Source organism: Battus philenor, unplaced genomic scaffold (assembly GCF_028537555.1).
Source record: "Battus philenor isolate CCGP_79_NKW_IND1 unplaced genomic scaffold, ilBatPhil1.0.hap1 SCAF_17, whole genome shotgun sequence".
Taxonomy (NCBI): Eukaryota; Metazoa; Arthropoda; class Insecta; order Lepidoptera; family Papilionidae; genus Battus; species Battus philenor.
Window position 1 is genome coordinate 4,853,634 of NW_027181679.1, and position 23,441 is coordinate 4,877,074.

The 23,441-nt window shown below is 31.1% G+C and overlaps 2 protein-coding genes across 3 annotated transcripts; one reads left to right on the plus strand and one right to left on the minus strand.

The window, feature by feature from the left end:
* The first annotated feature begins 538 nt into the window (after nt 1–538).
* On the plus strand, nt 539–4,069 carry Sras (Ras converting CAAX endopeptidase Sras). Its single transcript, XM_068763063.1, has 6 exons — nt 539–756; nt 1,250–1,494; nt 2,086–2,253; nt 2,374–2,442; nt 2,555–2,617; nt 3,670–4,069. Exons 1-6 carry the CDS (start codon nt 653–655, stop codon nt 3,909–3,911), a joined length of 891 nt encoding a protein of 296 aa, XP_068619164.1. The 5' UTR covers nt 539–652; the 3' UTR covers nt 3,912–4,069.
* A 6,393-nt stretch (nt 4,070–10,462) lies between these two features.
* Nucleotides 10,463–23,404, minus strand: LOC137919977 (BTB/POZ domain-containing protein KCTD3). Of its 2 annotated transcripts, none has more exons than XM_068763212.1 (13): nt 23,279–23,404; nt 22,797–23,110; nt 22,030–22,195; nt 21,203–21,279; nt 19,787–19,880; nt 18,868–19,085; nt 18,222–18,434; nt 17,187–17,303; nt 15,539–15,678; nt 13,840–14,014; nt 12,908–13,004; nt 12,411–12,601; nt 10,463–11,197 (listed from the first exon to the last, which is right to left on the minus strand). In XM_068763212.1, exons 1-13 carry the CDS (start codon nt 23,323–23,325, stop codon nt 11,064–11,066), a joined length of 1,983 nt encoding a protein of 660 aa, XP_068619313.1. In that variant the 5' UTR covers nt 23,326–23,404; the 3' UTR covers nt 10,463–11,063. The 2 variants fall into 2 exon arrangements, with proteins under 2 accessions (XP_068619313.1, XP_068619312.1); XM_068763211.1 differs by having other exon boundaries at nt 10,463–11,200.
* Between the last annotated feature and the right edge of the window lie 37 nt (nt 23,405–23,441).

The window sequence follows — 23,441 nt, forward strand, 5'->3', positions numbered from 1 at the left end:
ATATGATCAAAAAATATTTAAATACGTAGAAATAAAAATATAATTAAAAAGTTGCAGACGACCACATTAACTAAGTCTCTTATTGTTATGTAGAGGAAAGTAGAAATGTTAAAATTCCATGGTTACAAAAAATTGGACATCTAAAAATTGCAAATTTTCAGAAGATTACATTTATTAATAAAATAAGAGGCTTTCAGAATTCAAGACCGGTTATGATAAAATGTTCTAAGAAGCTATGGGAAAACATCTGAAATAATTGAGTAATTTTATTTATAGCCACCTAGTTCTTTTTCTTAAGCTGACATTGTATATCTTAATACTTCTTTTCATATAAAAATAATAATGTGTTTTTACAAGTTAATGAATAAGGTCAATGGTAATTCCTGCTGTATTCAAGATACTACAAAATAAAATTAATAATATAATTAAGTGTGGCAATATATATTTCTCAGTTTTAAAGGGCAATAATAATTTTGTTTATTGACTATTATTGCTCAACCGATTTGTCATTGGTTACTTTATTATCGTCTATTGGGGAGAATTGAAACAGTTTAAAATACTGTTTAGATATTGTTTTGATAAAATCGTAACATGATATGAATTTTTCGTTTCACATTATTACTATAACATAAATTTCATTAAATCTATAAAAATGGTTGTAAATTATGACTGTTGTATTTATTCTATTTCGGCTAGCGTATTTTTAACTTTCGCATATGTTGCAAGTTTATACGTCTGGAAGACAAAATTTAGCAGGTAATTCAATTAAGATTAACATAACTCTTTTTTATTTTAGTAGTCGTTGCTGGCGAGTACATTGCAAAATATATACCTTTAAAAAAATAAATCATAATCGTATAATATATTTTTATCTTTCTTAACGATAAAAGTAATTCTTTTACTTCCGACTCTCCTTACCCCGAAAACTACTACCAAAAAGCCACAGGTAATAGTACTACCTGTATTATTCCCATTTTATTATGACACACATAAGTGATGATTTGAGTTGCGAAATATCCAGATGGCGTACTGTACCTATACTATTCCCTGGATTTTTCTGTATGTTAAGACTTTCTGAAGTAGAAGTATTATTATTTGTAAAAGTTGACCTGTGGTTTAACCCTCATTTGCTTAAACTCTGACATGTAAATGCCAGCAGGTTAATCATATTGTTCTGTGGCAAGATGATTAAACCTAATTGGAATATTTATTAAAAGTACAACAATATTATATTATTTGAAATGTTTAGAGACCATCCATCCACAATTAAAAGAAGATTCTTCAGTGTTTTTTGTATAATGCTGCTTGCGCCTTGCGTTACCTGGTTGTTTTTGAAAGAAGAAACATTAATTAGAGGCGATATGTATGAACAATTGGGATTACGTTTATCTGGAATTATAGTAGCATTTGTTACACCACTGGCCTTGACCTCGGTTTTGTTTTTGGGTCCATTGACTATGCAATTTTTGTCGGGAACTTGGAGAATATACATTGGTAAGTTTTTTAATAATTTTACTAATTATTTATGCAATATTAACTTATTTATAACTGCTGTGCAATTTTTATTTTTTGCTTTTGTTAAATATCTTTAATGCTTTGCATTGTTGGTGACATATAATGAAATCACATTTGGATACATTTATATCCGGAAATGTAACTGTGGGAATCACTTTGTTCTTGGCTAGCATGACCTTCATTGTCTAATGTTATGATTAAAGTCTGTTTAAAGCTTAAATTGTACACAGTCAAAAAATTGTTACAAAACCTAGATAACAATCATTATTTTGTTCATAAAAAGGGTTTTTTAATGCTCTTTATCATATTAAATAATAAAGAGTGGTATCACTCTCATTGGGAACATATGGTCTATTTACATATACTATCTCATATTCCAAGACGACAGGCGCAAATGTAGTACTTTGCTAGAATTTGCTTTTGATAACCATCCCTATGCTGTTTTATTGACATATGGGTGAGCAAGGTCTTTACTAAGTGCTTTTCCCAAGGAAATTCCTTGTAGGAAATTCACTTATTGGTTCAAAAGTTTGTATTTTTCTGAATAAAAAGAGGACTATTATTTTCTAGAACCATTGTACTGGATGGCAAGTTGGCAAGATTTGACATGGGTACGAAATCATATAATGGCACCACTTAGCGAGGAATGGGTATTCCGAGCTTGCATGATGCCCTTGTTATTGCAATGCCTTGAGCCATTCACTGCTGTATTTGTCGGACCTCTGCTGTTTGGAATTGGTGAGTCTAATTTTAAGAACAATATACTATATTAACATTATTTATTTGTATCATAGTGCAAGAATAATTTTTATAATTTATTCTTCAATTTTGTACCTAAATTTATTTTTTTATTTTCAGCACATTTTCATCATATATTTGAACAAATAAAATCTGGTTTTGATCTAAGGACATCGATAATGATCTCAGGTTGATATTTTTTTACATTCATGTAATAGACCTCTGAAAAGTTATTGATGTGTGTAATAATTGATTAAGATATTAATGAAAAATTTACTAAGTTAGTAATTTTTTCTTACAGCTTTTCAGTTTATGTATACCAGTTTGTTTGGCGCATATTCAGCTTATTTATTTGCTCGTACTGGTAAGTTATTTTTAAACAAATAATAAGTATGATTTCATATGACGTTAAATTTTTAATTTTCAAAATTAATTATAGTTCTATAAAACAGCTTCTTCTGTTATCATCAGATTATTTCTGTATATTTTTTAAATTAATTCTGTAATAATGTTATTTTAAATCATGTAGTTTTTTTTTATCTTAGCAAGTTACTGAATAACTATGTCTTTGTCATTACCATCAAAAGATCTGTATGTGTTAGGACTACACTCATTAACTTTTACTTACTTCATTTGTGTGATATAGGTGATAAGTTACTATTATTTTTTGTGTATGATCTTATGCTGCCAGCCAATTAAAGCTTTGTGCAGCTTTATTGCAATTTGGTTCACAGAAACAGGTCCTTCAGCTTAAAAAATGACTGGCCAGTTGTATCGTTTATGTTTGCACAAAGGGAGACTATAGCTGTGCAGGTAGTGTTGTAACTGAAGTGTAGTATAGGTTAGCGAAACGAGAAGTACTTGGTCGGGAGCGAGGCAGGCCTTTGCTGACCACTCTCGTTTGAACGTGGGCGAGGCAAACGCGGCTGCTAGTAGTAGAAACGTAGAGAGGAATTTAATTAAATTCCGCTTTAGGAGCGGCAAGGAGCGCCAAATGTTATGATTAGCTATAGGAAAAAAAACTTCAAAGGTGTCAATGCACAGTTCATTTGTAGTAATTAAAACAATAAAAAAAATTCAAAAATCGATGGTTTCAGAAATAATAAATATCATATAACATGTTGTAATATAGCACAAATTATTACAAATTAATAATTGTTTGCTATTCATCTGTGCAAACTTTGTAATGCCTGTCGCATTTTTATACAAAAAATAAATTAAATAACATATTTCATAGTGATCATTATACAGAGTAATTGGAAATAGATGTAAAAGCTTTAAAGCTCTATGCTGATAAATTAGCTATACATTCACCCCAACTAAAATAGTGTTAAGCTTTATATCTATTTGAATATTTGATAGTGTAAATATATTCTTTATTATTTTTATATTTATTCACTAATTATCTACTTTTAGGTCATTTCGTCGCGCCTCTTGCTGCACATATGTTTTGCAACCACATGGGATTTCCTAACTTTGGAGAGATTGCATACTATCCACTTACACAAAGACTTCTCATTATAAGTAACCTTGTGTTAGGTTTCACTTTATGGTGTTATATGCTCACACCTTTAACTGAACCGGCATATTATGACAATAAACTACATTGGCCTTCTGATTTAATAGAAATTCCTTCTAACGAAATAATGTCAGAATAAATTAGGAATAATTATAATTTCTTGTACTCCTATACTTTGTAAAAAATTCAATGTGTCCAGTTTAATAATTGCTATAGAAATACATTATTGATTTATGAGATTTGACCAGACTACCATATTCGCTAAACAGAGCTATCAAATGTCTCTTTCAAGAGCACTTTTTTTTAATGAATTGGCCTAATATTGACTTTTTTATATTTAATAATATTCTGATATATTTTTAATTACCATTCTCTATATTGACATTCAATGAATGCATAGGTGTTGCAATTGATTTCATGATACGAGACACCTTTCAAAGGACTTCTCAGTTGACAAAAGTTTGAGTTTTAACATAATCGGTGACGGCTTTCCCAAACTCACTAACCATCATTGGCTGAGAAACACTTGTCACATATTCAACAGGGATCAATGGAAGTAAACCCGAAATTATTTTAAAAACACTTAGTGCAAATAATAAATGTGGAATAACATTTTGCAACCATGTAAACGCGTCCTTATATACTCTTTAACCAATTACTGCAATTTTGGGTAATTGGCTCTGTTTAGCGAATATAGTACAACATATGTATTTTTATGTTTCCCCCTTCTTCATCTTATTTATTCGAACATTGTTATTGAGACGAATCTATTTGTAAGTTATGTGGCTAAATTTGATTATTGTATTATTTATTAATTTAGACAATATCTATTGTATCAATTTAAAGGAATTCAACAGGCTTGTTGTATACGTAACTTTGAGCCTAGTTGTAATGCTGGTAATACTAAGGTTATAGAAATATTCTATTGCAAGGAAACGTAAATGTTTCGTAAACGATTCGTATATTTTGCGATTAGTTGTCTAAATTTGGATGAGTAAATTTGTCATTAAAAACAAACAAAATTGAAATTGATTCAAACAACCTTTTTAATTCTAATTTGCTTCTTTGTTAAGATATTTTTAATGTGAAAATATAAATTCTAATAACATATAATGTTAATTACCTAATTACATATAATGTGTACATTATCTCTTAATAAGTTATTAAATTAGTTTTCCTAGTCCGCAAAGAATATTTTGGTTTCCCGACCCCGGTCAAAGGTATAAAAATATTTGTTAAAGTTCCTTATTGAAAATATTTTGGTACGAAGTTTTTTTAATCGATATATTTTCATAAAAGTCATAACTATTGTAAAATACGTTTTTGTAAGGGCCGAGATTTGATAGGATATAAATTTTAGTTGACTTAATAAATAAATGGTTATGTCAAAATGCACAAATTTTATCAATAATAAGTTTTATATATATGAGACGTTTAATACGCGATATAAATATTTGTTTTATGTATAATATAATTAGTTATGTTTTTAAATTCATTGTTACCGTAGTATTCACCTTATTTACCGTAGTTAGTTGTGGCAATGGTAATATTTTTACTTATTAATATTATTTGCTACACAAAATATTTTTAATATAATTATTATTTAAATCATTTAGCGCTTTATGAATTGTGCCATAAATGCGTAATAATAAAATTAATTTTAAGATTACTACAGGGTTTGAATGCATGGGTAAATAGAAAATTATTGCCTCACTAGTCAATTTTTGCATTCGTTTTATTTGGAATCAGCTACACTGTTGGTTTATTAAGAATCTTTTACCTTATGGATACGTACTGAAGATAAATTTTTGTAATTCATTTTAGTGTAATGTTCAAAAAATAATTCTCAATTAATTCTCTTAGTTTTAGTTTTTATTTAGTACATATGTAATATTAATATCATGGTCGTCAGTATTTGTTCGGTATGTACATGTTATTTTTAGACTAGACTTTCACTGCCGCTTTGCCGGCATTTGTATTATAGATCCGCGGGTTTGTTCTTTTCATGTGCGATATTTTATACGTAATGTTCATAGCAGTCTCTTATTAAGTTAGTCATGTGGTTTTGATTGATATTATTTATGCCCACGGGACCACAGCTTGAAGCAGTCGTTTTGTTTTACTTCACAGCGTCCAGCTTTTATTCATTGATAACTTTCTCAATTATTTATCTATTCCGGTTGCCCTATTAAATATTCAAATAATTTCCAATTTATATAAATGTGATTGCTTATATTTTCTGAGATAATAAACTCTTCTGACAGTTTTTCACCACTGTTGCCAAAGTATACATCAATATAAATAAATTCATATATTTAAATTTAATTTAGCGTGTAAACACTGACTCGGTTTCGAATAAGAAATTTAATATTACCCTATTATTGTAATTGAAAAAATATTCCTATACTTATTGATGTAGTATGTCTTCGCTACCTAGTAGCTTGTATAATCAATATTATCACTAACGTATAACGACAAACTTATCGACTATCTTGTAATGAAACTTGATCGGTGACTTACGCTAACAGTAATAAAATAGCAAATAAATGTATTAAATTCTTTAAATCATTTGTGTTTTTCATTTTAAATAGAAAGTAATATTTAGATAAAGTAATATTTGGAATAAGAATTTATATGGTGGTTGCTATGCAGTTTGAATAAATCTTAAAGAGAGACTTGCGATCGTAGGTCGCGGGTTCAATTCCCGGGACACAGTCTTAAGTAAATCACACAGTTTTTAACATTAATTAAATAGGATTTCCACTGCTCACAAACAAGTTTCCAGTGGGTGGACAGAAGCGTCTACTGCGTACCATAATAAAAAACTGTGATTGCTAAGCCGCTTGTAAAGCGTGAGGAATACGGTATATCCCCCATAAATAATTTTGAGGGACGCCTACCCCTTGCAGCGGGCATCTATAGACTGGAATGATCAAAATCTGGATACAACCTGCAACATGCAGGTTGTATTGGTCCTATTGGTATTCTTTGGGCAAAGCTTCTGACCAACAGTGTCTATGGTTGAAACGATGATAAAGTCGGGCAAAACACAAGACAAATAGAGGGCGATTTACAAAATAGCTGGTCTAGAAGTTTTCGGAGTTTAAGGAGACATCGCGATGGTACCCAAGCATTATGTAAATATATGTACTTGAGTGACAAAACTCAGACACCCAGGACACAGAACTCACCAGCGCAGCTACTTCAGCTACATCACAGTCATCACATCTTTCAAGACCAATTTAACACCCGGGGGCTGCCGATGTCGCTTCCATTCCTGCGAGAGGGGTCAAAAAATTCGACTTTCGACCGCCGAATATATCTCGGCATATACGTTAACATCGACCGTACACAATAATTCAGTGGAATGGTAGTATGTAGTGCCCGGAGCCAAGGCGCGTTCGATCATCACTAGACTAAAAGGGTTGTAAAGCTAGGCGGCGGTCCTAGCCCTACCGTATCTAGCTCGCGGAATTTGTAAATGCGATTTGAGCAGCAACAGAGTCCGGTCCAAAAAAAAAATTAAAGTACACTGGTTAGGTTAAGTACTTACTGTTACGTAACGACCAGATAAATAGTATCTGGTCATTTTTTGAAGTAGTACAGCTTGCAGATCTCTGTTCCGCAAGCTCTCGTTTGATGAAGCTGTAAAAGCTTCAGGGCTAACCGCATAGACATCAACAAAAATAATATGCGAGGAAACTAGACGTCACAAGACCTAAGTTACATTTTATGACAAAACATACTTTTTCTAACATTAAAGCAACAATGTTTTAATATTTAATAAAATATTTGTTATTTATTAAAGTAATATAAGATACATATGCTAACCAACATATTTTAAGTAAAATTGTTATTTGACTGGTCGCCATGTCATGTCGTTGACATCTGCAGCTTTTTTCTTTAACTATGTTTTAAAAAAACCCGTCGATAACATCATGATGTACATTAATAAAACAAAATTACAATTTTCTTTAAACAATGTTCTCAATTCCACTATGTATGAGATGAAGAATGCAGATGAAACATGAACTGGAAGATCTAGAATTTATTGTTATGGGTTTATCCTTTATCGTTTATTTAGTATCAATTGAAACAAAATACACTTTAATTTGTGGGAGCATAATTATAAATATATTTCAAATGTCGTTGTTATAATAGTCCTTGGTCATTGACTATAGCAGAGGTGGCCAGGCTCTTTGATAGTGCGAGCCATTATTCGAAATTTGAAACACAAAACACGTAAAAGAATATTTTTTATTTAAAAAAATCATATTTATTGAAATTATTTAAACAAAAGTGTAAAATATGTCACACGTATATGAAAGCACTCCTAATAATACATAAGATGCTGGTTTTGATATTTCGCCAATTTTATGGTGGAAAAATAACATTTATTCGTACCCGTAATTTGTATCGATTTTCCAGCAGCTGACATAGGTAATATAAATTTAAACATCGAAATAATTCGACAATCTATCGGAGCCAAAAATAATCGTTCAAAGAGCCGCATGTGGCTCGCAAGCCGCAGCTTGGCCACCCCTGGACTATAGAAATAATACGAGACAATATCATAGTAATATTTAGTGGTTGTAAATAATTTCTCTAGCGTGTCTTTACTAAATACTAATCTTTTCAAATGACACATCAGATAAAAGTTATTTCAGAGAGTCCTATAAAGTATAATTTTTTGAATTTTACTATTGCCATAGTCTTTACCGCCATAGACATAGAAAAAGTCATAAATAAAAAAAAATTCTCACATATATCTTTACTGCGAATACTAGACATCATTGACACAACTTTATTTAAATATAGTTAACAGTAGAAAATATTAACAAAAAATACATAGATTAACTCTCAATTATCTAATACATTATGTTTTATAGACACTACTTACATTATACTTAACAGAGTAAAAGATTCATTTTTCAAAAATAAAATCTAATATACGTCTATTATGATCCTGCGAGAGGCTGCAGCTGGAATCAGTCTCACTGGATATTGAAAACCCTTGAATGTCTTCTATACAATCTAACCTACTAATGTAATATATGAGGCAATTTAAAAACGCTGCACAATAATTCCAAATTAAAGATAATATAATATCTAATTACAATTACACGAAAAACTTTAGAAGTACTACAATTGAGTGTTTCCAAGGCGGACACTTCCTTAAAAGTTATAACTAAATAATTGTAAAAGTAAACATTCAGTCTTTACTCTTACAAATGTGCTACATTACCACACTATGAAAGCTGTACAAAGCTCGGCAAATAATTCGCACAAAAACTGTTATAAAACATAGCTTTACATAAGCCAAATATAGAGGAATAAAAAAAAAACAGGTTTCAATAATTATTGTCCCTAAAAGAGATAAAATAAATTTGTTTACATTTTTACAAATGGAAATAAATGCAATAAATAATAAATTTTCGTTAATAACAAACACATTATTCTCTATTCATTTCAAACAGTGTATTAATTTTATACATGATAATAATTTATGAATAGCATAAAATCAATGAAAATTAAAATAATAATACCAAGTAGTCAAATAAATTAATTATTATTGATACAACAAAATTCGTCATTGGAAAATAGGGTCCGCGGCAGTTAAATTTTGTAATTAAGAGAAAATTCCCCTAAAAAACCTCTAAATGCATTAATGATGTAATAAAATTACTTTGACAATTATCTACAATTAGCAATTGTTGAGTATTGTTAGTTTATTATATATAATCTCAAACTATAGATTGGATCATGGGATTCTGAAGTTATCTGGCTAATGTATAATAAATAATTAAATGGCAATGATGAAAGTAACTTCAATAAGTTCCTAATAGATTAATTAACACAAAGAACAATATATGAGTCTGAATTTTAGAAACAGGTACAGGCGTCTTTATAGATTAGTATATGGATCAATCAACTTTTTCATACAAAAGTTCTTTCTACAATAAACCAAAACTTTATATTGTATACCTAATTTTTGCTCATAAAGATATTATGGACTTCACTTTATAATATTAAAGCCAATAAAAACTCGGTCAACCATTAAAAAACAAGAAAAACTATTAATAAAAAACGTTAATAACTTGGGTTGTTTTTTTTTTCTTGAAGTTGTGGTAAGATAAATATACCGAGCCCTTAAGTAAATATACAGAATTATTTCATGTTATTGATGGAGATTTTTAGACAATCTCGTAAGGAAACCGTAACTATAAAATTTTTGTATGGGATGCTGCTGAATAAACATACATAGTACACATTACCAAGTACAACACACTGTACAATTAAAAAAAATTCGATTCTATGAATCAAATTACACTTTTATGCTGTTAAATATAGAATATTAATTGGTCTTTTAAGTTAATTTTACAATAGCAACATTGTTAAGTCAGTTTCTGTTTGACATTTGCATTACTTGTTAATTTTTAATAATTGTCTTTTTATATTAATTTCGTTATAGAAATAATAAAATTTTAGAAGTCTTTTTTTTCTCGTCAATTATTTTTGAGTATTTTATGAAACTGTGAAGATGAAATTTTATTATATAGTTATTGACAACAGATAAAAATATATACAAATATGTATCAATTATTTTAAGCAATATGTTCAATATAACATATTCAATAGTTAATTATTTTAAAATAATTTAATTTGCATTTTGAATATTAAGATAATTATTTCAACGATTACATATTATACGTTGTTAATTTGAATAACTTTTCTCTTTAACTTCATAAGATCTATGTTCACTATATATAGCTTTAAGATATTTAAACATTGTAAAATGGTAAGGAATATCGACAACAATGAACGTTATTTACATTAAACTACGTAAAAAATTACATTCAATATATCCATGTTCTGTCCATAGATCAAAAATGATCATTATTTTTCCAGACAAACCCAGAAAAAAGATTCTGTTACATTTTTGGTATTATTTACGGACAGATATCACTCACAATTACCAGCGCTGATTTAAATAAGTCAACGATATGTGGCAACACTTTAACATAATAGAGTATTAGATTCAAGTAGTATAAAAATCTTCAGTATACGACATTTTTGAAGAACACGCAACAATTATAATTTTTTGTGTAGAAAGAAATCGATTTAAAAAATAACGCCCTCTGTTGACGAATATTTGTACTGAGGGTTTGCGTGCACTGAGCAAGTCTTTCGAGGTTGTTATCGCTGCACGGCGACTGTGATCCCGATTTTATGCATGAACGATAAACGAGTAGAATCTAACCAGAGCGCCGCAGAGCTTAGAGGCGGGACTTCATGGAGCCTGCAGCGGCCGGTTCGGAGAGTGAGGCAGTGGCGCTGGAGTCGCATCCAAGTCACAAGCGGACAGCAAGCGGACTAGCTCGTCGGGAGTCGGCCCGCCGTCCGGCACGGGAGACTCCTCACCTTCTGCTAGAATAACAAGTACCTTCATTCGTAAAAATGTAACAAAAGTTGTAATAAAGTATGATTCCCGGTAATTTTTTTAATTACATATGTTACACGAGATATTACAGCGTTCATTCAACAAAATATAAAGTAACACACATTGAGATATTTAATTTTAAAACTGTTTTTGTGAGACGAAAATACTATCCCAGTTTTTTGCTAGGTTGACTAAAACTTTGCTTGAGAACCAAAGAAACTTACATGAATCAATTAAAAGAAAACACACATAATCACGTCTTGTAGAAATTAGTTGAACAACGTAATAAGGAATAATCAAAATAAATACTTATTAGCATTAATGACAGATTTATATAAACGCATCCTTACCTCGTTATGAATAACCTAAGGGATTAATCGTGAATTGTTGTACCAACACGAATATAAAATTTTTGTATTATGATATTTAAATATGTGTAATTACCATAGGAATTTGTAAATACTAGTAATTATACTCAAAGCTAAGTCGCTGTTTCGAAAACTTTTGAAAATCCCTTTGATAGTTCCAATAAAATTTATTGTCCAATTTCTTTCATATATGGCGTATGTGTATAAATATTAGATATATATAGAGACTTTGTGTCATTCTTTACTAAGTTAGTTTCTTTTCTTTCTTTGTTGTCAATTTTGCAAACATTGTCTGACGTGTTCTTAATTTCCTTATTTCTTTTGCATGTTCAATATTGCTATCTATAATATTTACACTTGTTTTATTTACCATAATTAGATATTAATGTTTTTTTTTCACTGATTTGCTGCTTTATATCATAAATATTGTGAATGTTGTATATATCTTATACATTAAGGTGCATTATTTTTAATTTTTAATTTTTTTTAAATTAATATAACATTGAATTTTAACCTTTTAAAAAGTTGAACGCAAAATGAAGCATGTCTTGCTGAACGTTTTAAACCATGGCAGGTCACTCGTGAGTTGCATATGAGCTTTACATGTATAAAAAACCGTAGTTTATAAACTTTAAAATAAAGATTTCAATTAATATTAATTAATAGAAAAAACAATTTCCTGACTTGGTCCTAATGGAGTATAGTACGTGAAGTTCTCTGGTGGGTCGTTCGTAAGGCATACACATGCATCTGCTTTTGGTGTACTTTTCTAAATAAATAAATTCTTTTATGTATATATAGATAAGCTTGTCTGTGTATCTATACATACCGTTGCCATTAGGAGCAGCCGGTGGAGCTGCACGAGCAGCTCGATCCGTTGGCGCGGTGAGATCCCACAACTGAGCAGCGCCGGAGCGATGCCCACATAACAACAACCGTCGCGGTCTCAGGGCTCCTTCACATTCCGCTACCGTGAAACATGACACCGCAGAGCCATCTACTGATCGGATAGTGCATACTCTGTAAAATAAATATATTATAATCATATACGCCTTTTATGGGTGTAATTGAAAAAATACATTGTTTGTAATATTGAATGTAGTAGTCGAGAATGGCTCTTTTGAAAAATTGCGAGAAAAATATTAAAAATAAAATATTCTTTTTTCAAACAAACTAGGACAGATTGAAAGCTGCACCGAGATTTAGATACGTGCGCGGCGTGACAGGGGGAAGTATATGGCTTTAGTCCGTGAGTTCGCTATCAAAATTCGCGTCATGTGTTTTGTTCCTAGTCCGTACTGCGCAAAGTTAATATTATAGTCTTACCTTTTGCCATTGGATGCTAATCGAACATACAACGTATCAGTGTCAGGAACGACTTTTTGAATAAATATTTGTTCTTCATCTTGTTCACCGTAGGGACCTGAAATAAAACACATATTAAAGACTCACTCAAATTGATTTTACTAAATAAAACACACTAGGACGATAGCCTAAAGAAACTTGTACATTGAGATATCGGACATACAATAGATACGAACTAATATACGCCAGAATCTAAATTTAAATTATGTATATTATTTTAGTACATGGGATATTGTCGTCTGCTTTGTTGCAATGAAACCAAGACTATTGATGTTGTGTTGCATAATGTTACATGTAGCATAAGTTACATAGATCCATAAGATCAGGCTAATAACTTCTGGCAGTATACTATTGTAAGAAAAAACAGAAAACAATAATTAATTTCAGTACGTAGTAATCCGAATTTTGAAAACGCTTTTATTTACTATATTATTTATTATTTCTGAAACCATTGATTTTTGGTAATGGTATTTACCATACATTCCTTGACAGCAAATGGGCTTTGGGAATATGCTATACATTATTTGCCATCAAGGAGTTTAAAGCTCACACCTATAGCTGTCATTTGAATCTTTGTATTTTATATGTTGCTTAGTATTGGGCGTGTCCTGACTAACGCCAAAATAATCATCTTGTCTGATGAGTGACTTCGAGCAGCGGCTGAAGCGCAACAGGGCTAAAATTTATACGCCGTGCGACTGTTGGAACTTTCTATCGCATTATTCCTGTTTAAATAGTTTTTCAACACTGTCAAATACAAGCATTCCGTCTGGAATAGTGCTTCACTTCACAAGTCTTTTATTTTAATCAAACCTATAACTAATTACTATTAACACGTTTATATTACCTATTACCTATTAACACGTTTCAAAGTAAAATAATTAGTTAAATACCACAATCGTTGTGAGGCTGGGCGGTAGGAGCTTCTAACGCGAGCACTTTGAATGCAGCTTTGGGTGTGGTGCCGGGCTGAGTGGATATCATGCCTCGGAATCGAGTCACGCGCCAGGAGCGCACGTGGTTGTATTCGCTGCACACCGACACCAGGTAGTTCTCAGACAGCGATACCTGTCAACAGGACAACAACAATATACCATTATACCGTTTAAATATAACAATTTATATTTAAACAAGCGACAAACGGAGGAGATTCATTTTAGGTGATGTTCCTTGCGGTTTACCTTTACGGCTTATACGAGCAAACGCAAACATATTCAATGTACATATATTATTAGCAGATGTACACATCTATTCTTAAATTTGGGTACAAGAAGAATATTATCCAGATTTATACTAAAAATATAACTGAAAATCAAAAACAAGTTAAACAAGATGAAAATAATAAACGTTAAAACCCGGCAACTAAACAATATATATTAAGCAATAAGTAGAAGTTTTTATGGAACTTAGATTTTTTCTTAAATGATTTGTAACTTGAAAATTTAGTCGTCTTAAGTGGCAGTGGGCGGGGCAAATCGTTAGTGCAATCGATTGCTGTTGGGGCCGAAAGGTTCTCGAGTGTCAATCACGAGCCGGTAGACGCGGCGTTGGGAAGGACCCCTAACTAGATGGCTCGTCGACATAGTTAAGATCAGGGGCAAGTCGCTGAAAGCAGCGCAAGACCGGTAATTTTTGAAAGGAGGACTCGAAAGAAGAAGAAGGAAGTCGACTGGTTCAAATAAAGAACGTTATGTAATGTATAAAGAATATAGAAGTACCTACTTATCTATATTATTTATGATTTTATCTATGTATAAATTAATCATATTTAATAATATTTTTGTATAAATATCTTAATACTTCGTAGATCATTCTACAAAGTTATTGAAGAAAATAGGATTCTTCTATCAAAAAATAGATAAATAAAATCACTGCTGAAACTTTACATTTAACAAGTAGCTTCAAGATCGAATCAGAAAAGAGTTTTTTAGAAGAACCAAGATCACTGACGTAACTCGAAGAATTACTCGTCTAAAGTAGAGTATCTTTGCAAAAGATATAATTATCTTCTAGTTCGCAAAAGTGTTTTAATTACATCTCTACATCTTTACACTTAAGAGTTAATTTTGATGAGTAACGGCTCGTTCAGAGTTAAGAGAAAGAGATAGGTTTATTTACACGTAAAAGAGAAAGACGGACAGCTATTGCATGTTTATATTAAAAACTAAAAACTACGTTTAGGTTTTTTGTGCTTTAAGGCAAAGACAAAATGCTTAATACGAATATTTCACACTTTTATTCTGCCTTATTGAGTTCTAAGTCTAAGCTAAAAGAGCCGAAGATATAAAGGATATATTTTTAATCATAGCTGGCTGATCTCTCTGAGCCGTACTGGGCTAAATGAGTTAAAGATATAGAAGAGTGAATATACCCCAAGAACGAAAAGATATAAATCACTCGTTTTTTGTCAGGGATACATTTTGCCCATCTTTATTCTGAAGTGGAGGGATATGTCGCTCGTGCATCGACGGTCATGGGGATCGAAAGGTTCGCGAACCAATAACTTATTGAAAAATACTTACTATCCAGTAAATACCTTACTCGTCTTGCCCGTTTCTAGTACTAAAAATATGTACAAAGTTGTTCCTTTACCTTAGTCACTGGACTTTGATGAACAGTGAACGTCTGAAACAGTTGGGGCCCATGGCCCACTGTTTCCGGATGCTGAACGATCACTCGCACAGAGCCGTATCTCGTTCCATACGCGATCTCAATCCAGTTACCGCAAAGGTCTGCATATAAACAATATTGAAATGTCATACTTGTTATATATACAGGGTGGATCAAACTTGGCCAAGAAGTGAGGGACCATTATACCTATCCATGTATGTTCAGCAATGTTCAGCCTAACCAATGGCTGATGTTTTGCGAATTTGTGATTTTTTATAGAACTAATTCTGATTACAGAAAAATGAATCCTATTTAAAAAATGATAAAATTTAAACCAAATAAATAAATAAAAAAATTGTTTTAGATAACTACACTTTTTTAAAATAACAACATTAATATTATAGTGAAATAGTTTTTTTTATGACATCGAATCGTGTTTCATTAAATAATCAAGAGGAATCAAAAACCAGTAAAAATAAATTTTTTTAAATATCTAGTGATAGTTTGATTGAATCTTTCAACAAGATCATGACTTTGTAAATGTCTTGATCTTTCGAAAATTGTTTAACTAAATACTCATGACAAAAGCATCTACTTATGAGTTTTTAAATTCTTCCCCACTGTCTATATGAAGAATTTGAAAAGCCTCTTGAGATTTTTTTTGAGTTCTGAGCTATTGGGGGCCTCTCGCTCTCCCCTATTGTATTTATGGGACAGGGCAATACAATCTCATTTATAATATATAATAAATATACATATTTAATTTCACATTTTATCTCATTTAAACAATTTTTGCTTTTTTAACTAACTTTTTGTTTTATTTATTTCACATTAGTGTTTTACTTTTCTTCTTATTTCTTTAATTTCTTGTACCACTTGACCTAATTTAGACACTTATTATGTCCTCAAATATCGCCTGTAACATTTGAGGAATGCAGGCCTACCTCTTTTGATTATATGAGATCTTACAAACCATTTTTAATTTTATTTGCTGTTTGTTTTTAAAAATTTACCGTAGTCATCATATTTAAAATCTTTATTATGAAGATTATGTATGCCCTAATGATACAACGTAATTTCTTTCAACTATAGACTAGATTAGAGCTACCATGCTACACAATGTATAAAAATCAACATCGGTGGTGAGTGTTAGGTTCGATCTCTTAATTTAGATTTAGGAAAATCATCACCCATTATTTTATAGTTGGCAACATTGAAAACTAACGCCAGAAGAAAACAAAACCTGGGTCTGTCGGTACCTGAATTGATAAATTTGAAGACTCATGCTTGTAACTGTACTTATATGTACAATACATGAGTAAATCAACTTTTGCATTGTTATTGCAGGCATTTTTCTCACTGCGTAATATACTAGGACGAGTTCTCCAAAAAAGGTAACTAATATAACATTTTTTTTTGCTGATACAAAATAAGGCGACAAACAGTGTTGACTCAGATCCAGTTTAGAATGACTAATTAATTTTGAAATAAAAATTACCTGTTTTCACAGTTATTATGAAAAAAAAAATTAGATAAAAAACTTTAAAGAAAACAACCAATTAAAATAATAGAGATTTGTGATTAAAAATATTTATATATATTATATGTGGTACGGTTTAAAGCAACTTACTTGTTTTTGGTGTAAGATAAACCGAAATTGCAGTTATTGGTTCTTGATTAGGGTCCTTATATAGTTGTGTTACTAGCAGGTCATTGTCTTTCATGCGCAAGGGAAACTTTTGCATATCTGAAAAAGATATTGAGTAATAATTAATTAAATAATAATTGGAACTGAATAAATTTTCCTTATATTATTATAATTCATTGCTAAAATAGTAATTATTTTAATAAGATTATAGATTGGTTACAAACTCTATATATATAGTCACAGTTTTGCACCAAGAAAAATTTGTATATATCAGGACAGTTCCTTCTTGTAAAGTTTACAATACTATGTGCCAAATAATATAATAATTTGTAACAAGGCTATATCAACGTATAAGTAATAAAACACACAACAATCCGGAGAGTTAATTTATACTATACACTATTCGGTCACTATGATGAACTATAGAACAGATTTTATTGATGTGATTTTCAAAGGTTTTATGTTTCTAGTATAATTTATTATTTTCGTTTTGGCCTTGTAGTCAAAAATACCGCAATATTAACATCTTTATAGTAGTATATACGTAGCATATTCTTGATCAGAAATATGTCTTGTCAAAGATTACATTGACATGAAAATCATTTCCTTCAAAGATAATTTTAAATTATATATTTGATAAAAGTATATTATATTAGTAAACAAATACATGTTTACATTGCGGAGTCGTGTTTAAAGAAAGGGCTCGGAACTCCCATTTGTGGTTGTGGACGTAATCTCAAACCATCGTGACAGCACCACGAGGGTTTTGTAGATAACATGAACAATGCACATCTCAGGACAGGCTATCCAAAATAACACACTGTGAGAGCCTGCAGATAGTCTTTAACCAGGAGATACAACGGTCCTTCACAAAGCGCAGAGGGCGGCTACCGGAGAGGTTTTATTGTGCAGGAATTCCACATAACCCAATTTTACCCACATAAGCAAGGTATCATGAACATTCAGGTTTACCCCCCAAAACAAAAAAAGTGGTAAAAAAACAGATAGAAAAATTACCAATATAATTAATAGCACCAGTAGCAGTTCCCAATAAAAGAAAAGAACCGGCGGTGTCATGTGTGGTAAGATGTGCAACGTCTTGAGTCTGCCAATGCTGGGTACTAGTGTGCCAAACTCCTGCTTTACTGCGGCTACCCGCCCCGCTGAGTGCCACTAACTGTGGCCCCACGAACAATAAGTGTTCTACCCGCACCCCTAGGTTAAAAGTTCCTGGAACGGAATTAATTATTAACATTATTAGTGTGTTCAGTCCAGTGGATTGACAAGTTGAAATGGTAGCGGGCAAGCTGTATATCGCGCTAAACGAACCGCCACTGGGACCCTAGGCTCTGGAGTGGAGACCGCCCGTTTTCAACTGATTCCGTGGGAATTCTATTGGGCCTATTTCTAGCAGTGGACATCTTACGGCTGAAATGATGATGATTTCTCTTTCATATATTCAGTATCAATATTGCCTTCCCATCACTACTTAAGAACATTAATGTAGTAAATTTCTAACTAAAAATATATTTTATTATTAAAAATATTGAATAAATACATAGTATTTATTTAACATAAAAATTGTTGGTTTTATATTTTTTTTGTTTTATGGCTTGAAAATTTCTTGTTATTAAGAACAAGATAAAAAACAAACGATTCTTACCAACTAATGTTCTTCTTACAGGTTCAGTGTGAGTTGAAAATGCCCACAGCCTTACTAATGACCCACTTGCAATTCCTAACATTACATCGGTTCCTGATGTGTTACTGCCACTAGACGTTGCACTACCACCAGTCTTAGCATTGAGCGCTATACGTTCTATCACTGAATCCTGTACAGGCGATTGGAATACCACATACCAACCACACGAATCTGTTAATCTAAAAAAATTATGATATTACAATCATAACAATTTGCTATGTGTTAGAAAATTAACAATATTAAACAATTCATTGTGGTTTTCTCTTCTGTAGCACATTTCGATCAAAATTCAACAATCAAATTAGCCTCTAGTGAGAGACTAAGCAGAGTCCCTACTAGGGAGCTCCTGTGAAATATTCACCTAAGCAATTTAAAAAGTTGTAATGTAAAAAAATCTTAGTTATGTCCTTTAGGTCTGTTTACAGATAGGGTAAAATATTTGGCCATATACTTGGATAAGGATTTGCATAGATAAACAGACAAGACAAAAAAATAAAATCAACCTTAGATACAGGACACACTCTTTGGATATCAAGCTTTTAATTTACAAAATGGAAATAAAGTCTATATGGCCCTGTGATGTTCACATCTGCTAAGTCTTATGACTGAATCACATGTTATTGAAGAAAAAGAGTGCGCAGTAATAGGTGCCCTCACAAGTGGAGGATATGTGGTGAATGGATACCCATTTTTTCAGCAATCCTCCACCCATCCTCTAGGTGTAACATCATCAGGTGTAACTGGATAACATCAATCCTGCTGCTGTCACGGTGGGTGCAGGACATGAATAAACAAAAACATAATCCCTACTTCTATACTACTTTCCAATATCATTGCACTAAATAATTATCATAAAAAATGAAATAAAAAAGTCATAAACCTGTATCCTGTCACAAAATGTGTGTAAGCCACTGCAATCCAATTGTGATGAGCCTTAATAATTTGCACTTTCACACTATCAGCCCAAGTATTTACTGAAACAACACAGAAAATTATATTTTTTTTTGGTAATAAAATACTTAGTCTGTCCATAAATACACTTATAATTAAAAATAAACCAAATATTGCTTTTGAATTTGGAATATGTTATTTTTTTATGATTATTCATAGTGTTTTCTAATTTTCGCGCCAATATGTTGCAAAATATATTAAAATGGAATGGGGTGAAAAAGAGACTGAATCACTGTGATTGCATTGCATAAAGTAGTTATAGTGCCAAATACACTTTTTAAAAACATTAAAATGCTTGGTATAATTAAATCTCCTCTGTTTATGACAGAAAAAGATCTGGTCATCCATGGAGAGTTTGTACGAAAAAGGTGACCAAAGAAGAAAGGGAAAGAATTTGAAGAAATTCTGTCCTGAAGCTAAAGATTTTATCTCTAAAAATAAACATGTACTTGCAACCATATCGCATATTTTAATAGATGACTAAATACTTGAAGTATATAAGAGATGCATGGGTCATTTCCTAACTATTAATTTTTTAAAAAAGAAAATTTAGACAACTACATCAGCATTACCTAAGAGAGGTCTAAGAAAAATTTTGTATACTTCTGAAAAAGTTTTTAAAATTGAGCAATATTTTAACAAACTCAATGACAGTATTTATGTTAAAAGCCTAATCTGGAAGCTTCTCTAAAGAAGCTTTCAAATTAGTCAACAGAGTAGAAAATGGGCACTATTCAACTTCAGTACTGATTTGGTGGGGTGTTAACTATGAAGGTGTGACTGAGCCATAAGTTTGTGAAAAAGGTATCAAAATATTGACACTGATATATCAAGATACCATTCTTGAGAAGACAGTTAAGCCTCTTAGCAACACTATGTTCGGCAAGACTGCACTGGGTCATTAAGCTTGATCCACCCAATCTTGGTTACAAACAAACATTCTGGATTACATCGGATCTGAAGACTGGTCATCATCTAGTCCTGATCTACTGGATTTTGATTTATGGTCACTTTTAGACAGTAAGGCTTGCTCTAAATGTCATGATAATTTGGAGTCCCTAAAATAAACTATATGATTCACAGTGAAGAATGTTACCATAGAAAGAGTGCATGTTGCTATTGATAAGTACCTCAACATTTAAAAAACTGTCTAGCAGTCAAAGGAGTCTTGCAGTCAATGGCACTTTGAAATGTTTTATATATTTTTAATGGTTTTATACTAATATAATAAACTGATACACTGTAATAGTAATAAATGTAATCTACAATAATGTTGTTTTGTTTGTATTTATATGGCAAAATTAAATAAAATCGTACTATATTGAATGAATAAAATAATACATACTCTCAGGAGGTCGCAGTCCTTTATGGCTCTCTGTGTTGCCTAACGAAGCTGCTCTGGAGTGTCCTCTACCACAGCGGCTGAAATTTTTTTAATGAATATTCATAACCATTCACAGAAAATGGATAATTATGTATTATATTTAAATAAATTTTATTTCTAGTTAAACATTACATACAAGTATAACAATTTGTGAATGCAAAGAATACATACATAATGATTCAATGAAATTGACATGCTTCTGTTTTTACTCATAACTTTTGCGAAGTAAACAATAGAAAAAACAATAAAGGCAAATGAACATATCTTACAGTTTAGGAATTGCAGCAATTTGTTGTATTGTTTGTTGAGTGTTTGAAATTTATAGAAAACATTTTAAATTTTGTAATTTATTCAAACAAAATTATTCTCTCCTTGACAAAACATTATCTGCAAAATATAACTACTAACTTGTATCCATATGAAAGATTTTCTCTAACTAATGTATTAAGTTGTAAAAGTAATTACAAAAAAAATCTGAATATTTTATGGGTGTCAGACCAGGGCAGCCTCATAACTATGTATTCTCAGTTGCAGGATACCATTATAAGAGTGTACAACTTCCTAATAGTTTCTACTACATTACATGCTCAAGTGTTCTGATTATGACAATTATATGTGATAACTTTAAATGGTCCATAGAGGACAATCATGATCATCGGCTTCCCAATAGATTCCCAATAACAATATAAACATATTAAATGAAACCTGTTTCTGTCAAATGTTTAACAAGTGAAAAGTTAGAATATTATTGATAAAACTAATTCTTCAACAATTAATTAAATATTAACCTAAGCTGATCCTGTGAAGGTATTCTGCCAACCGTCCTTAGATCAAGAGATGAATTTCGGGAGTGAGTTCTATTTGTTGCAATATCAGTATTTGAGGCTGTAGAATTTTTTCTTGAACAGTTGTTACCGTTTCTTCCATTTCCATTATTTGGTAATGGTGGGTTTACTGAAAAATGCACTTCTTTTAACCTTGTCAATATAAACTAGAATATTTAAAAAACAAATACATTTTTATGTACTTTAAATAATCTATGACAATGTTTTTTTTTAAATTTTGGGCACTTCAAATTAAGGGAATGAAGTAGTTATACCCTATTCAACTTAAATGAAAAGCATTTTGAACTACAATGTCTCTGTGACATGCGAAGTTTTTATAAAGACACTTTAGTATAAGACAGAATAACAGCAGTTTTAGAGATAATTTAAAAATTATGGAAAGAATAGAATGACAGATTTGTCTTTAAAATGGTCTTTTGTTAGTACAAAACAACTTTAAATGTCTCAACAATCAGTTAATTATTTTTGCATCATGTAATTTCATAAATTAAAAAAAAAAAAAATATATATATATATATATATATATATATATATATATATATATATATATATATATATATATATCTGGCAAGGAATATAGATGTAATAGAGCTGTCTGTAACATCACTTATTTCCCACCACCATACTTACTCTTTTAGCTTTGGTATATGAACAGTTCTAAACCCAACTCTATATCAGGTACATCATGTCATTAAGTTTAAAATACTTACATGGTGGTGGAAGATACCCATAGAATAACACATCTCCACATGATGAATGATTCATCTCATCACATAATGCCAGTCTCCTGCTGAGAGGTGTGATCCCAAAATAATCACATTCATGTCTAAGTGCCCTTATGTTTACATTTGTTAAGTCAATATCTCTGGTTCTCAAAAAATTTAAAATAAGACCAAATAAATTAGGGTCTCTGTCTATAAAAATGGCACCCGTTTCATCTCTGACTGTGGGTATCCGTCCACTGAGTAAGGCTGTGAAGAACGTATCAGGCACCCAAGTTAATGTATGCCAAGATGTAGCAAATCTAAAAGAAATTAAAAAATAAAATAAAACTCAATCTAATAAGAAATTAAAACGTTAACAATATTTTTAGATGCAACATAAAATATTGTCACTATCACAACATTAACAGTACATAGTTTTAAAAGTTGAAATTGTTTTTACAATATTAAATTAGTTTATTTTAATTTACCTAGTACCTCCCACGTTTAAATGTACGATTTCTTGATAGTTTGCCATGTCTTTTAATTATAGTACCTAATATTTTTTGTACACAATGTCTAATTAGTTTACGCTCGAATAATTCCAATTACTTAATGTTTTGTGTAAGTTTTGAGTAAATAAATTTCATAGCT